This window comes from Seriola dumerili, unplaced genomic scaffold (genome assembly GCF_002260705.1).
Source record: "Seriola dumerili isolate Sdu_G_001 unplaced genomic scaffold, Sdu_1.0 BDQW01002667.1, whole genome shotgun sequence".
Lineage (NCBI taxonomy): Eukaryota > Metazoa > Chordata > Actinopteri > Carangiformes > Carangidae > Seriola > Seriola dumerili.
The window spans coordinates 97,344-111,708 of record NW_019176922.1 but is presented as its reverse complement, the minus strand read 5'-3'; the positions used below and the strand labels follow the sequence as shown (position 1 = coordinate 111,708).

Genomic DNA, 14,365 nt, shown 5'->3' with positions numbered 1-14,365 from the left:
AAGGAAACATCAAGTAAATATCAAATATGAATCAAATCTCCACCTTACGAGAGATTTTCCTAACAAGCAAGAGGGAACATCGAACACATGTTGGAACAATGTGCTATAACAGTCCTGTGAACGGCCGAGTGCTATCACCTTGAACATAAACCGAACCTACAATCAGTCTATAACAAACTGGTGTCAAAACATTTTCTTACAGGAGGTCCCTTTGGTCCGGGGAAACCGTTGGCTCCCTGAGGCCCGGGCAATCCCTGGTGAGACAACAACATATGATACAATAAGAACATATAACAATATCAAACACAGCCATTCAGTGTCTTATTAAAGCCTTAGAATATGAGGCACAGTTTTGAATGTAAGCTCTGACCAAGTGTCACCGAGCTTTCCTGTAATGAAAATGAAGCGCTTACCCTCTCTCCAAGAGGACCAGGAGGGCCATCGCTGCCCGAGGTTCCCTAACAGGAAACAATATAAAAACAACATAGTTAATAAACAGAAGAAGTAGATAGTCTTCACCTCAACTCTGAGCCAGGTTACTCTGAGGCAAAGATCTAAAAATAATATGTAAATGAATAAAAGGAATCAGGTGGTGTCCAGTTCTTTAGGCAAGACGGCAAAGAACAGTTTTCACTGAAATATCATCATAGTTTCAAATTTGAATTGTCAGATTGTTTGAGTTATTGAATTTAAAAAAGCAAACTATCCAAGTGTGGGTTCCATGAATAGGCAGTAAGTACAATATATAATGATTATGATGTAGGCAATGACTAACCATTAATAATGACCACATGATCATCATCAACAGCAATAATCATCATCACAATGGGACTCGCCAAGCACTTATATGGACACAAATAAATTTACTGTGTAGACAAACCTTTGCTCCTGGTTTCCCAGTTGCGCCCCTCGGTCCTCTCTGTCCTCTGGGGCCCTGATGGTCACAGACAGTAAGTCTTCATCAGTCAAACGCAATGCAAATGTGATGCTATGTGTAACTACACTGACACTGATAGCCAAATAGTTTTAAATGAACTGAATCATATCAAATCAGAGCTTGAAGAGTAACATAACGCCCTCTTGTTTTTGCTTTCATTTATCAACTTGCTTGCAGCAGAGCACATTTTGACAACCAACCACACCTCAGTGATGCTGGGTGTCATCAGAGGTGAAACAGGCTTGAAGTCTTTCGAACAGACTGATGTTAAGTTACTCTTCAATAGCGTGAGAAAACAAGCTGTGTTCAACAGCTTGACTGGAAGAAAGACCATCATCCTCTGAGCAGAGAGGCTTTGACAGATCGACTGAAAGAATGAATGACTGAATGTGAGACGGTACCGTTGGTCCTCTCTGTCCTCTTGGTCCTGCTTTGCCGCTGAGACCCTGGAAGAAAACAGTTACAGACTCGATCAGACAGAGGAAAAACTGGACATCATAACTTTATCTGGAGCATCCATCAGTCTAGATTATCTCTGCATAGATATACAGTGGGACAAAGAGCTGAGCATAAATCCCCCACAGAGCCATCCACTTACTCTTGTTCCTTTCTCGCCGTTTGAACCAGGGAATCCTGGGAATCCAAGAGATCCCTAAAAAACAAATCAACATCTCAACATCAGTTCTGCTTCTCACCAAAGAAGAATTCATCCTGGATGAATAAATGAGTCAGGATGGATGACAGATGCTGTATGAGTCTTCCTCTCACCTTGGGTCCTTGTCTTCCAGGATATCCAGGAAGTCCAGGTACGCCAAGTTTACCCTGGAATCACACAATGACATCATTAATCAATCGTGTTTAAAGGTTATTAACCTGTTCACAACAAACTGTATTACAAAGTTAGCAATAATGATTGCTTGAATTCAGGAATATATGCTATCATATGAAGGGTAAATAAGAGGCAGCCGATACTGTGCTGCAATCACATTAACATGCAGTAAAATTAATGACAAAATATCTTACAGAAACTCAAATTATAGTGTAAGGCAGATACTTGTAGTATAATTGTAAGATACTGTAAATTCCATTTTCCATCCATGACATCTGTTTCACTCAGGTGCACATACAACCACAAGAGGGCAGCACAATGCCATTTCTTCCTCTTATGTATTATCAAAACGATCATTTAATTTGAAGAAAATGGGAAATATCTTTAAGTCAATTTCACTTATAATAATGGATATATAAGAGACAAAGCAGGACATGATGTTCCTGATGATATCAGTGACCTCATCATGTTATTAAGAACCAGTCACGTAATCTCGTCCTCACTGAACGGGTCATACCTTCTCTCCAACAAGTCCAAGTGGTCCGAGCTCACCAGGGGGTCCGACGCGACCCTTTGGCCCCTCTGGACCGTCCTCTCCTCTGGGCCCTGGTACTCCAATCTCACCCTGTCAGCACGAGACAAATGAAAAACCATCAGAATAAATGAATATATGAAGAGGAATAACTCAGACAGTACAGCAAAGACATAAAAATGGCGATGAATAAGTTAATCGGTCAGTTCAGCCGTTCATCCATCCATTCATCATTACGTCAACAAACCAATCAACCATCCAGTTACTGCATCAATCCTTCTTACCCTCTCTCCCTTGGAACCAAAATCTCCTTTAATTCCAGGGAAACCATCTTCTCCCTAGAAACAAGCAAAACAAATATACATATGAAGCAAAAGGACCTGAACATGTCCTGTCTTTTATTTAACATTTTGCTAGTGTGCATCAACTAAAAGTGTAAATATCAGCTTAGTTTACCAGAGCGACTGTCAGAGAGACTGTTTACCAGAGAGACAGTATTTATCAAGTGATTCATGTGTATTTTGAAATATTACTTTGCCACTCACCTTCTCTCCCTTGTGGCCCTTCAGACCACGGATTCCTTGAGCTCCCTGCAGTCAAAGCAATAAATAATCAGAACAATGACATGATAAGGGATATTTAAGTCTCATGTTGGTTCAGTTTATTTACAGATGTAATACAAATAAGTCCCAAAAAAGCCTCACAATCAAAAACCCTTTTTACTGGTTTATAAAAGCTACCTGAAAGATGAAGTGTACTGACCTTGATGCCACGAGGGCCAGGATAGCCAATAGCTCCCTGGGGACCGTTGGGACCCTGAAGAAGGTCAAAGAAAGAAAGATGAGTTCCCAACACAATAAAATACCTTCAAGTCAATATGTTGGGTGTCATTTTTACATGGACAACTGCAACTATAAAGACATATTGAAAGTAACTGCACCGACGTTTTACTGTAAATGTGCATTTGAATCTAATTCTTTCAGTGTAATATGTTGTATATGTTTTTCCTGCTATGGGTCATATTTCATTGGTGAATTGACTTTGTTCGATGGAAGGGATGTGGACGTGGTGACTGACACCCACCTGGTTTCCTTTGGTGCCAGTAGGCCCCTCCTTTCCTGGGTGGCCCTGAGAAGAGAAGACAGAAAGCTCATCAGGTGTTGGTGTATTCAACTTAGTTCAGTTGTGATGATAAAGAAAAGGGAAGAGACAAACGTACAGGAGGGCCGTCAGCACCAGGCATTCCTGGCAGACCTGGTTTTCCTGTGGGACCCTGATGGAAAAGAAGACAAGGTGGTCACGAATGAAATAAATCAGTGGATATAAAACCCCACAAAGAGTCTTTATTTCAAATGTCTCATATCTGGATTAAATATTGATGCAATTTAGGTTGTGTTTGTTAGGAAGATCCTAAATCTGATTGCATCCATCTTGTTTTTCCAGAGCTAGATGCATGTGTCTGTAGATTGTACCCCAGTCCAGAGGGTGGTGCTATTGCTCCTGTACCTGTTTGGTAACTTCTATAAAACACCAGGAAACAAAGAACTTGTGCTAAAAATGGTTTAGTTACCAGGCCGACAGGTACCAGCCACACATGGATGACTCCCAGGGCTGAACTATGAGAGAGACACTCAGGCCTGATTCTCCCTCACCCATATAGATCGACAAGCACTTGCACTGATCAGGGATCAGATACTTACTATAAAGTTGTGTATTGTATATGAATGACCAAGAGTGCTTGCTCTCTGTTGCTTCATGTGACAGAGAGAAGGATGCATAATTTCAGTGTCATCTCAGTCGTACTTCAGCTGCCATTATCTCAGGGTGCAGGTGGGTTAATTAGTGAGACATACAGTATAGAAATGCATTTTTTAAAACCTTTGGACAGAGCCAGGTTAGCCCTTTTCCAGTCTTTAGGCTAAGCTGTGTATATTGGCTGCAAGTATATTGCTCCAAATGTCAAACTATTGCTTTAAAAGTCTAAAAGGGAGACGGACACAAAGAGTAATCATCAAGCAGAAACGCTCCTCGTCCCTTTATGTATTTAAATCCAGAATAAGACGTTATGTTACATCTAATCTAATCGAATATTTTGATTAAAACAGCATCTGCAATTTCCCCAGACCTCCTCAAAGAGCCACATCTGCCTGAACAGATGTTTTCTTGTTTATGTCTTTAGGGTTTAACAAGGGAAATCAATAAGTTCATCGAGGTCATCTTTATTATATAACTGCTGCTTGAATATATTTCCCTGAACAAGTTAACCATGGGTATCTTGTGGTTCTTCCAAGACAGAATAACCTTATATATTTTTGGTGTCTTACTTTCTCTCCTGGGGGTCCAATGGCTCCCTGAGGTCCTGGCATTCCCTGCAAAAATAATTAAATAAATAAGTAAAACAACAAACACATGAGACATAAGCACAACGTATGGAATGAATGCACACTCTCAATAATACAGCTTCCTCTTGTTTTTGTGTGCATGTGTGTGCACGCCTTTGCTCTTTATCATACAATTACTTAGTGAAAGGGGGAATATCACAAGTATGTGCCAACTGTCCTCTGTCTCACCTGAGTTCCTGGGGTTCCCTGCTGACCTGGAGGTCCTGGCTCTCCTTGGGGACCCTGAGACACACAGGGAGAATACGATAAGATAAAGTGATGACAAATGCAAAGACAGAAACAGCAGGACGAGAGAATCATATCTCAGAATTACTCATGAGAAAGGCTTTGTATCATAACGACTACTGCTCTAATTATCTTCTGATTCAAAAGTACAAAGTTACATGACAACATGGTAGATAACTTATAACTTATAGTGCCACTGACCAAGTTTCCTTTGGGACCTTGGTGCCCGTCATTTCCTCGTACACCCTGAGGAGAAGAGAAGATGCACAGAGAGGAAAATCAGAATCTCAATGATTTCAAACAATTCACACAGTTGCAAATATTAATAACTGAGATGAAGTCTTCTATCCAGAGTACATTTTCATGACCACAGTGGGAACTGACACTATCCTTGCTAGTGCCCTGGTCAAGGTCACTCACAGCAAATAATAGATTTTGGTGATGGTGTTAGAGTGTGTCTTTGGATCTGGATCAGGCACTTAAATCCAGCTGCCGTCTGTTTACTGTTCTGTGATTTGCGTCTGCAGAGGAAGCTGTGTGAAATCTGATAAATTGCCCCGAGTGATTGACTTGAGTCAGAGTTGGTTGGGGGGTGAAGACCACAAGTTCGACAATGAAAGAAATCAGTGTGTGAGCCGTCACAGTTGAGTCACATTAGCAGACCTCTGTATCCCGCTCCTCATCTCTGCTTGAGGTTAGATACATTAGTCGCTACTAGTATAAAGTTCCCAAACCACTGACTGACCTGTCAGCAGTTAAGATGCACTGGGTAATGTAAGTGCCAGGATGGAGAATACATGGAATAAAAATGCTAAAACACTATCTCTGGTTCTTCCGTGCCAAGGTTTGACCCTTTTTAAAAAGAAATCTGAGTCTGACAATGTGACAGGAGTGAAATGCTAAATCTGTGGAGCACTCTTTTAAAGGCAGAGCTCTACCACTTCAGCCAAACAACTCCAGGACATATGTATATATAAAGTTTGAGTGTCAAATGGATACTGTGGACTTGGGCCATACTGGGTATCTTGGTGTTGTTTTGAGGTGACTGTGGGAACATTACATGTTCATTTTTAGATTACTGCATATCCCCGTCTTTACATCAGGTCGCAGGGTGTTGTTTCGGGAGCTGCTGTGGGTGTTCAGTGGTCAGAGAGGGAAAAAACAGTGTTGCCAAAATAACAGCAGCAAGATGGACTTTGAAATTGTTTTTACTCACAGGAGGTCCAGGGATTCCAGGAGGACCTTTGGGTCCGAGCAAACCGCGAGGTCCCTAGAGACACGTGTACATTAGTAAAGAGACACACACACACACACACACACACACACACAGACACAAACGGTCGTGAATGACATATTCAAACAGCCATACACACTGCATTCCAAAATGAATCATAATGTAGATGAACATTAACAGGAGGTCAAAGGTCAACAACAGCTAGATCAGCGACATTAGCATCAGGTCAAACTGACAAATGAAACTAATACAGCTATTAAATTTAATATCAGTTGGTTTGTCATGGAAACACTCACTGGTTCACCTGGGAGACCCCTGGGTCCAACGTCTCCGTCGTCTCCCTGGAAACACACAGAAACAACACGTCAGGGACGGACAGAGGCTGATTATTATTATTAGGTGTTTTTGAATAGTGCCTGGGATCATTTCAGATTCTTTTCTCCTATCTTCATACCCTCTCTCCGTCCTCTCCTTGGGATCCTGGGGGTCCCATTGGTCCTGTGTCACCCTGTGGAGATGAGAGAGTGGAGGAGTGAGGGATCAGAAAATTCTTTAATTCTGCTTATGAACAGATATTCAAGTATTAATGTTGTTAAAGTCTGCTGACGCGTTCTGAACTGTCGCACTGTGTCAAGTGTAGGTGGCATTGTGATTGTTTTGCTGTTGACTCACCCTGTGTCCTTTGTCACCGGGCAAACCAGGAAGACCATCAAAACCACGGTCACCCTGAGAGAGACACACAGACATGTGAGGTGTTATTACCGTATTGTAGGAGATGGAAATGCATCACACGTGGAGTTGATGCATCAGTACTGTGTTTGAACTTTTGATTTGCACACAGCAGTGGGTTTTTGGGACACCAGAGAAAGCAAGTGATGCTGAAGCGAACCCAGCAAGACCAAGAACGAGTAAAAGCTTTTTTTTATCATTTATCATTTCACATCAGCATTTAAAAAATGTTTAATTACAAGGCAACATATTTACTGCTGAAATCCCAGTTACAGAATGAATTTGGATGTCTATTAACTAATGGCACCAGAGAGAGGTTACCTTAGATCCAGACTCTCCTGGCATTCCCCTGGCACCATCAGCTCCAGCGCGGCCCTGTTAGGAGACAAGCAGAGGGACAGTCGTACCATTCACCTAATACTCATGTTTTGTTATTGACAGGGCATGCTTGGCTTCTGGACTGGCAAAAACCCCAATTAAAGAAAGTAAATACGAGACACAGCGGCTGTTTTGTATACTCACTCTTCTTCCTGCTTTGCCTGGAGGTCCCATCAAACCCTGGGGTCCCCTGGGGCCCTGACAAATGAATTAGATGTCTGTGATAAATGCCTGTCATACTGCAGATCTACGCTGAGCGCAGCTCAATAATAACATACACAATAGTGTAAAGGTAAAAGGAGGGTTAATGACATGATTTGACATAAAAATGATTTCAATGATTTGATTTGGTTGTGAGGTCAGAGGTCAGTGTTTTTACCTGAGGACCGGGGTCTCCGCTCTCTCCCTTCAGACCAGGACTTCCAGGACTTCCCTGAAACACACACAATCATCATCAACACCTCCAAAACTATTCATCCTGTCACCCTCCCTTAATGATGAGCAAGACACATGAGAGCTGTTTTGGCATTTGAGACTTCACAAACAAGCTTATAAGAGACCTATTATGGGATCAAAACCCTTGTCATGTGTCAAACTCTTTTTGTGTTGTGTAGAAGCAGCTGGACTGTAAAAGGGTCCAGATGACTGGTAACATACCAGGGGTCCAGGGCGTCCAGTGAATCCCATGGGTCCAGGAGGTCCTTTCAGAGCCATCTAGAGACAACAACACTTCATCATCAGTGATCATGGAGACACATGGCTGCTTGTGATGTTGGTGATGTAGGAGGAAAAGGACAATCTCCTTTTCATACTCATGTCTTTAAAGATGTTGACAATCTCAGACAATGGTGAAGCCTCAAGGCTCCATATGGTCCTTGAAAGACAATGAAGTGCGCAGTGTAAATGTTAAATAAACGTGGGGACTGACCCTGGCCTGAGACAAGATGGCTGCTGCCTGGGCTTCCTGTGCAGAGACAACCGGACCCTTATCTCCTCCACTCTGACCAAAACGGAACTGCAAGAAGAAAAGAAAGAACAAAAAAGAAAGATAAATTCAATATTATTTATTAACAAAAAACACTAATGAAGTTTGAACTGATAAAGAAAAAAATAAAAACATGGTGGCAGGTTTATAGACTGGAGCTGTGGTCAACGACAAACCTTTAGCTTATTGGCAGTGGATGTGTTTGAGTGGTCAGAGCCGGCATCCAGCCATTGTAATGAACACACAAAACAATACAGAATAAGGAGGAAGGGCCTCTGTTACACCTTAAAAGCATCTGCAAAACAATTACCCATCTTGGCTCAGACATCACTCACATGTGCGGCCATTCAAACAGCAGCCCTCTCTAACAAAAGGACCAAAAGGTAAGAGCGACTCACAGGCAGCATCACTGAGGTTCCAGGAGGTCCAGGGACTCCATCAGCTCCAGGCAGACCAGCTCTACCAGGAGGACCCTGAAGGATGGAGAGATGGAGCGGTGAGCTCGCAGGTTCGAGCGGAAATGAAATGCGCTTCTGTGCATGCGCAATGACCTATATATGTCTCATTTTGTCTGTGCACAGATTCAGCGCTAATGTCTCTACAAACCTACATTTCTTCAGACAAAGTGAAACACTCACCCTCTCGCCAGGGTCGCCAACAGAGCCAGGAGGTCCAGAGGGGCCGGAGGGGCCGGAAAGACCCTGAAAGAGGCGGGGGGAAGAGTCTTGAGTTTGTTATTTTGTTGTTTGTTGAAGTGGTCATTTTCTAGGTCACTGTCAGGTGCAGTTTGATTGCGGTGTTGCATAGGAATATCCTACACATTACACTCCAGAAATAATGTTAATGTAATAACAAACTTGCAACAAACAAGTTATTTTACTACTTAAATAATTCACAGGGTACTAACCTAGAGTGTATCTAATATTTAAAGGTGGGTGAGTAAAATTTCTTGAGGAAAGAAAACAACCATCATTTACTTACAGCAGGTCCCTCAGGTCCTGGAGGGCCTTCAATCAGCATACCCTGCAGAAATAAAACACGTTAAAAATGTAATGCAGGAGGATGAAACCCAACAAAAAGGAACATAGAAATCAGTACAAGTCATTACTCCGTTAATCTCCTGTGATTTTGTGCGATAAAGTTTGTTTGTTCGTACAGTACCTTAAATAGATCAACTCATTAACTACAAACACGTTCTTGAATTGTACTGGAAAGATCTGCCCCTTTCTACGGCTGCATTTAAGGTCAAATAACGTATTTGAGTAACTTAGGAATGAAACATGCACTGATGAGAATAATCATTTTAGATGATGTTCAGCCTCTTAGCGGGTCAAGAGGACAAGATGCTGAGATTCGTCATTAGTAGCTTGTGGGATAAAGTGTCTGTGGGAAGCGTTTCCTCTCCGTGACAGAGTAAACCTGTTTATATACACCTACTCATGTAAATCTGCTTAAAGACAATTAGTGACTCACAGGCTCCAGGACGGCAGGTTCTCCTTTCTCTCCTTTCTGGCCTCTGACGGCGGCCTGAGGAAAACACACATGTAGCCAACAACACAGCGCAGTCAGTACAGAGGTACTTTACACACACCCGTTGAAAACACACTCACAGAAAGCATTATGGCAGATAATGGTGTTTTGGCTTTATGCGCTGAGACAACAGGAAGACGCACACTTACAGAAACACACCCACATTCATTTACCACACGATATTAGACACTATTGTTCCAGCGTAGAAAACAGATAATGAAACGAAAACCTGTTTGACTTGCGATAAAGACATAAAGCTTTTCGTCCAAATACCGATGATTTAATGGTTCTCCAAACTGTCGCTCCTTTACTTGCAGAATTGTTAACGGAGAATCGTCTGGGCTCAGCAGCTCTAAGTGAAGCCATACACTGAGAGAAAGGGCATCCAAAACAAAAGACGCAGCAAGCAGCCACTTGCTCTTTGCGCTTTGAAATGCCTCTTTATGCAGTGTATGCAAAGTTCAAGTTATTGCTGATGTTTATTATGATCCCAAATAGCTTCTACCACGGTAATAGCTATTCTCCCAGGGCTCCTGTGGTGCTCACTATACAGCGTATAGAATAAAACCCATTTCAACCACGATGAGGAGACTAGGTCTCGATGCATTCAAACTCAGGTTTCTCTGTGACTGATTGAGCTTGCCCGGTATGAAATTAAATCTAGGAATAGACTTTACTTTCATGGCGGCCATTTTTAATTTACTTGGATGACACTGTGGGTAGGAAACTTAAACACTTGTTAACAACCAGTCCTTAAAATGAATACAAAGGTAGACTGAGGGTTTTATTTTTAAGGTCAAGTTTAAACAGGTTACTATGGTCAAAGATGTAGCTCGTCCTCGTCCGTACTCATGACTATATTCTCCCTCCCAGTATTACAGGTACCGTGTGTTCAAATTAGCCACCATGGGTGAGAAGGGACTCCAAAAGAGGGCAAACTCAAACAAGTCATTTAAGAGGACATTGAATACAATTCGACAAAGACTAGGACTCAGAGTTGGTTGAAATCGATTTTGTTTCGTTTTTTGTTTTTTGTTTTGCCCCTGAAGCAAAAACGACTTACGCCTCCCTCGTCTGTCACAGCGGACAGGGCGGGGCCCATGTTGGCATCGACCTCTCCAGTCTCCATTATCGGCTCATTGTAGTCCCTGTAGGAATAGTCGTATTCCTTCTCGTCCCCTGTCACATACTCCTCAGTGAAGACCTCCTCGCCCGCTCCGCCTGCCTTGGTGGCCTCTACCTCCTCTCCCACCAGTTTTGTCTCCACCTGGGGCTGGGTTGGGTTTATCAAAGCCGCAAATGGGATAGATGGAGGGGCACGAGAGGATGAATCAAGCAAAGGAAGAAGAAAAAAAAAGGATGCGAGAGGAAGAAGGGACAGTGAAAGCAGGAGGGAGAGGTATGTATGATGGGGAAATGTCATTATAGGAAAGAGAAATACAGAATGAAACAACAGGGGGAGTGGAGGAGAGGGGCATATATAGAAAAAAGTGAGTCTTACCTTTTGCAAATAAACAGTGACATAGGGACAGAAAACAAATAGAGATCTGACAGACTGTGGGGACTCTATCAGTCCTTCACGCCTTAACTTCAGGCTTCAGGTTTATCCTGCGACCTAATATCTTCTGTTAATCATCTATTAAGCTTATAATAGCATGTGTTTCCATCAAAGCGTGTCATCATCAGCTTGTGTGTGATGACCTGAAACAAATTGATTTCTCCAAATTTGCCTAAATATATGATCTGACATTGTAAAAGTTCCTAAACACACAGAACTGATACGAAACACTTTGTGAAAACAGGCTGCTGCTGTGTGCTACGCTACGCAAAGCAGGAACTGTGTTATACAGTAGTCCATGTTACTTACCGTGGGGGTTTTCAAAACAAACATGAATCCAGTGGATTTATGCCGTACAGATGAATACATGTGAAACACTATCCCAACAAACTGTGAACAATAAGTCTACTTGTTCCTAAAATATACAGTACAGACTGGCTGACGTCTCTCTCTCCAGAACGGTAGCAAAAACATTCTTAGCATCAACATTGAAAACCAAAACAAAGTCATCAAAGTCAGCTTATACAGATCAAATGGTAATGATGACAATATGGATTATTGCCAGGATAAGTGAACTGTGAGAAACAAATCAGAACTGTGAGAAACTCATTCTCAATTTCTGAGTGTAGGGCTGCAACGTGAACCACAGCAACTACTGTATTCTCTAGTTCAGTTAGATTTTTCTCCCAAACAAGAATGCATTATATCCATCTCCTGTTGTTGCCGTGGTTAAATGTGCACATCAAATATTCCTATGTGAATCCCTTTTTCACAAGAATTTTTTGTTCTTATGACAAGACCTCAAACCGATCAACCCAAGAATCTTGCGATGAGAACAGAACGGGGATCTTGTTGTTAGGGAAAAGGGGAGCCACATAAAAATGTTTGATGATACAAGCAGATGAATGTGGTGCATTCTCTTTTGAAAGAGGTTTTTCTCTTATGTCTTGTCACGTGGCATCGGTGCCAACGAAACAGTGATGTGTTGGTTAGAGAAGTGTAAAGAGAGCTATGGCTACTTGGTTAAACTATGAAGACTGGGCTCACCACCACATAGTATTACACCGTCTTCTCCCTTAGGTGATAGAAGTCTCTTGTATTGAGGTGATGATTTATTCTTGTTTTTCTATTCTTGAAGTATTTATACTATAAATCTACATGGAGATTTGGCATTTAATTTACATACATGTTGTTCTCTATAAGGTTTATCTATCCTGTCCTCTTTGACTATTTCATGTCCTTGATTCTGTGTCACTGCTCAGTGTGTACTTTTCTTTTTACCTGCACAGGGACCACTTCATGTCCAATCACCTCACCCTCTGGCAGTGGGTCCGTCTCCTCATAGTAATAATCAGTCTCTGTAGCGGTGTGGCCAGCCTCGGTATATTCAGTGCCTACATCCTGATTGGTCAAGTTGACAGGAATTGGGGAGCAGGGAGGAAGTAAGCAGATTTGATTGGAAGAGCGTGGTTAGTTCAAAGTCTGCTTGTAGGTAATGATGAGTTAAAAGAAGAAAATGGAACACATCATAAAACTGTGGTTGCCAGAGGCAAAGAAATGTTTAGTGGCAACTCACATTTTTAAAGTTGTAAAGATCCATTTTAGAAAAGAAACTTCAGGTAGTTTCAGAGTCTCAGTGACTATAAATTTTGTCATATGCAAGATTTAGGGAGTCATTGAGACTTCATTGCTGAGATTTCTTTTCATTGTATTGTTGAACCATTTTTGCTTTTTAAAGTCCACAAAGCCAAGATTCATGAAAGGGTGAAGTCTGCCCTCAGAGGAGGTAGGACTGAGAGCCTCTATCCATCCCTTCAGATGAAAACATCATGACCTGATGCTTTGGGATGTCTAGTTTCACCCAAGACCAGAAAACAGAGAGACAACCCAAATCAACAGCCTCACAGAACATAATTCTGTTCAGTCAATATAACAGTCAACGCATGCTATAAATGAATTTTTCAGACCCCCCTGAAGACCATGAACCTCACAGTGTCTCTCTATGAAGCGGCCACGCTTCACAGTAGATTGCACAGTGAATGAAATTGAACCTGTAATGAAAGCAAACTTAAAGCTCGCCTTTTACATTCTGTGAGGCTGATTTATTCATATTTGAAAAAACAATATGACCAGAGACAGGGGGACAGGTGTCAGAGAGAAAACACAGGTACTTCAAAAACTGAAAGAAAGAGAATGACAGAGTGACAGAGGAGGTTTGTTGTGTTGCATGTGTGTAGAATGTGACAGTATTTGTGTTTTCTCAGGTTTAGTTTCTGTGCCATAGCAATCCATGCTCATTCATTCGACTGGTTTCCCCCGAAAAGAAAGAGACGGAGCGATGGAGTGTATTCAGGTTCTGAGATCCAGTTTCAGCAACTTGAAGGTAGGAGTATGAAGTGAAGTAAAGAACAATGAAACTGTACAATTAGCCATGCTTCAATGTGCACCGCTGTATCATATCATATGGAGCAGTTGGTGTGATCATGAAGATCATATGATATATAAACAGAGGAGAAGGCGCCCAGCTCGGTATGAACCCTTCCATTCTGAAGACCAGATTGTCCACCATTAAGGATTTACATCAAAATTTGCACTGCCAGCCTCCTACTGAGAGACCAAACTACTCATAAAAGACTCCCCCTACATGGCAAGTTTCACAAGAATTTTGCTGCAGACCCTGGATGGTGGAAAGAGCTGGCAACCAGATGGGACAGACGGGACATACGACTCTGGACATTCCGACCCAAACATGAGCCCTCCTGTTGTACCTGTTGATAACCGTTGGTAATTTTCTTCGCTGGGACGACAGTTCCACTCAGCGCAGTCTTGCCAAAGGGTGGGAAAGGTTTGTGCTGGGATTTGACATTAATGTCCACCATCTTGGATTTTGTGGGTCTGGGTGGAGTGGGCCTGGCAGCGGCAGATGTTGGAGCTACTTTCTTCGAAACCTTTTCGACCACATTCTTCACTACTTTGCTCGCTGTTGATTTGACCAGAGGGACTTTGGTGACCACAGTTTTAACTTT

At 42.1% G+C, this 14,365-nt stretch overlaps 1 protein-coding gene across 1 annotated transcript in view; it reads right to left on the bottom strand.

Annotated features, from left to right (window-relative positions):
• LOC111239435 (collagen alpha-2(XI) chain-like) overlaps positions 1-14,365 on the bottom strand; it is a 30,934-nt gene that overhangs the window by 8,357 nt on the left and 8,212 nt on the right. Inside the window, exons 6-35 of the mRNA XM_022769319.1 lie at positions 12,621-12,760; positions 10,845-11,024; positions 9,725-9,778; positions 9,233-9,274; positions 8,890-8,952; positions 8,650-8,724; positions 8,195-8,281; positions 7,924-7,980; positions 7,646-7,699; positions 7,411-7,464; positions 7,210-7,263; positions 6,832-6,885; positions 6,614-6,667; positions 6,456-6,500; positions 6,142-6,195; positions 5,127-5,171; positions 4,869-4,922; positions 4,623-4,667; positions 3,518-3,571; positions 3,382-3,426; positions 3,061-3,114; positions 2,844-2,888; positions 2,583-2,636; positions 2,284-2,391; positions 1,706-1,759; positions 1,536-1,589; positions 1,339-1,383; positions 881-934; positions 414-458; positions 201-254 (exon numbers count right to left, since the gene is read on the bottom strand). Of these exons, the coding sequence (XP_022625040.1) occupies positions 201-254; positions 414-458; positions 881-934; positions 1,339-1,383; positions 1,536-1,589; positions 1,706-1,759; positions 2,284-2,391; positions 2,583-2,636; positions 2,844-2,888; positions 3,061-3,114; positions 3,382-3,426; positions 3,518-3,571; positions 4,623-4,667; positions 4,869-4,922; positions 5,127-5,171; positions 6,142-6,195; positions 6,456-6,500; positions 6,614-6,667; positions 6,832-6,885; positions 7,210-7,263; positions 7,411-7,464; positions 7,646-7,699; positions 7,924-7,980; positions 8,195-8,281; positions 8,650-8,724; positions 8,890-8,952; positions 9,233-9,274; positions 9,725-9,778; positions 10,845-11,024; positions 12,621-12,760 (1,877 nt within the window). The remainder of the gene's footprint in view (positions 1-200; positions 255-413; positions 459-880; positions 935-1,338; positions 1,384-1,535; positions 1,590-1,705; positions 1,760-2,283; positions 2,392-2,582; positions 2,637-2,843; positions 2,889-3,060; positions 3,115-3,381; positions 3,427-3,517; positions 3,572-4,622; positions 4,668-4,868; positions 4,923-5,126; positions 5,172-6,141; positions 6,196-6,455; positions 6,501-6,613; positions 6,668-6,831; positions 6,886-7,209; positions 7,264-7,410; positions 7,465-7,645; positions 7,700-7,923; positions 7,981-8,194; positions 8,282-8,649; positions 8,725-8,889; positions 8,953-9,232; positions 9,275-9,724; positions 9,779-10,844; positions 11,025-12,620; positions 12,761-14,365) is intronic.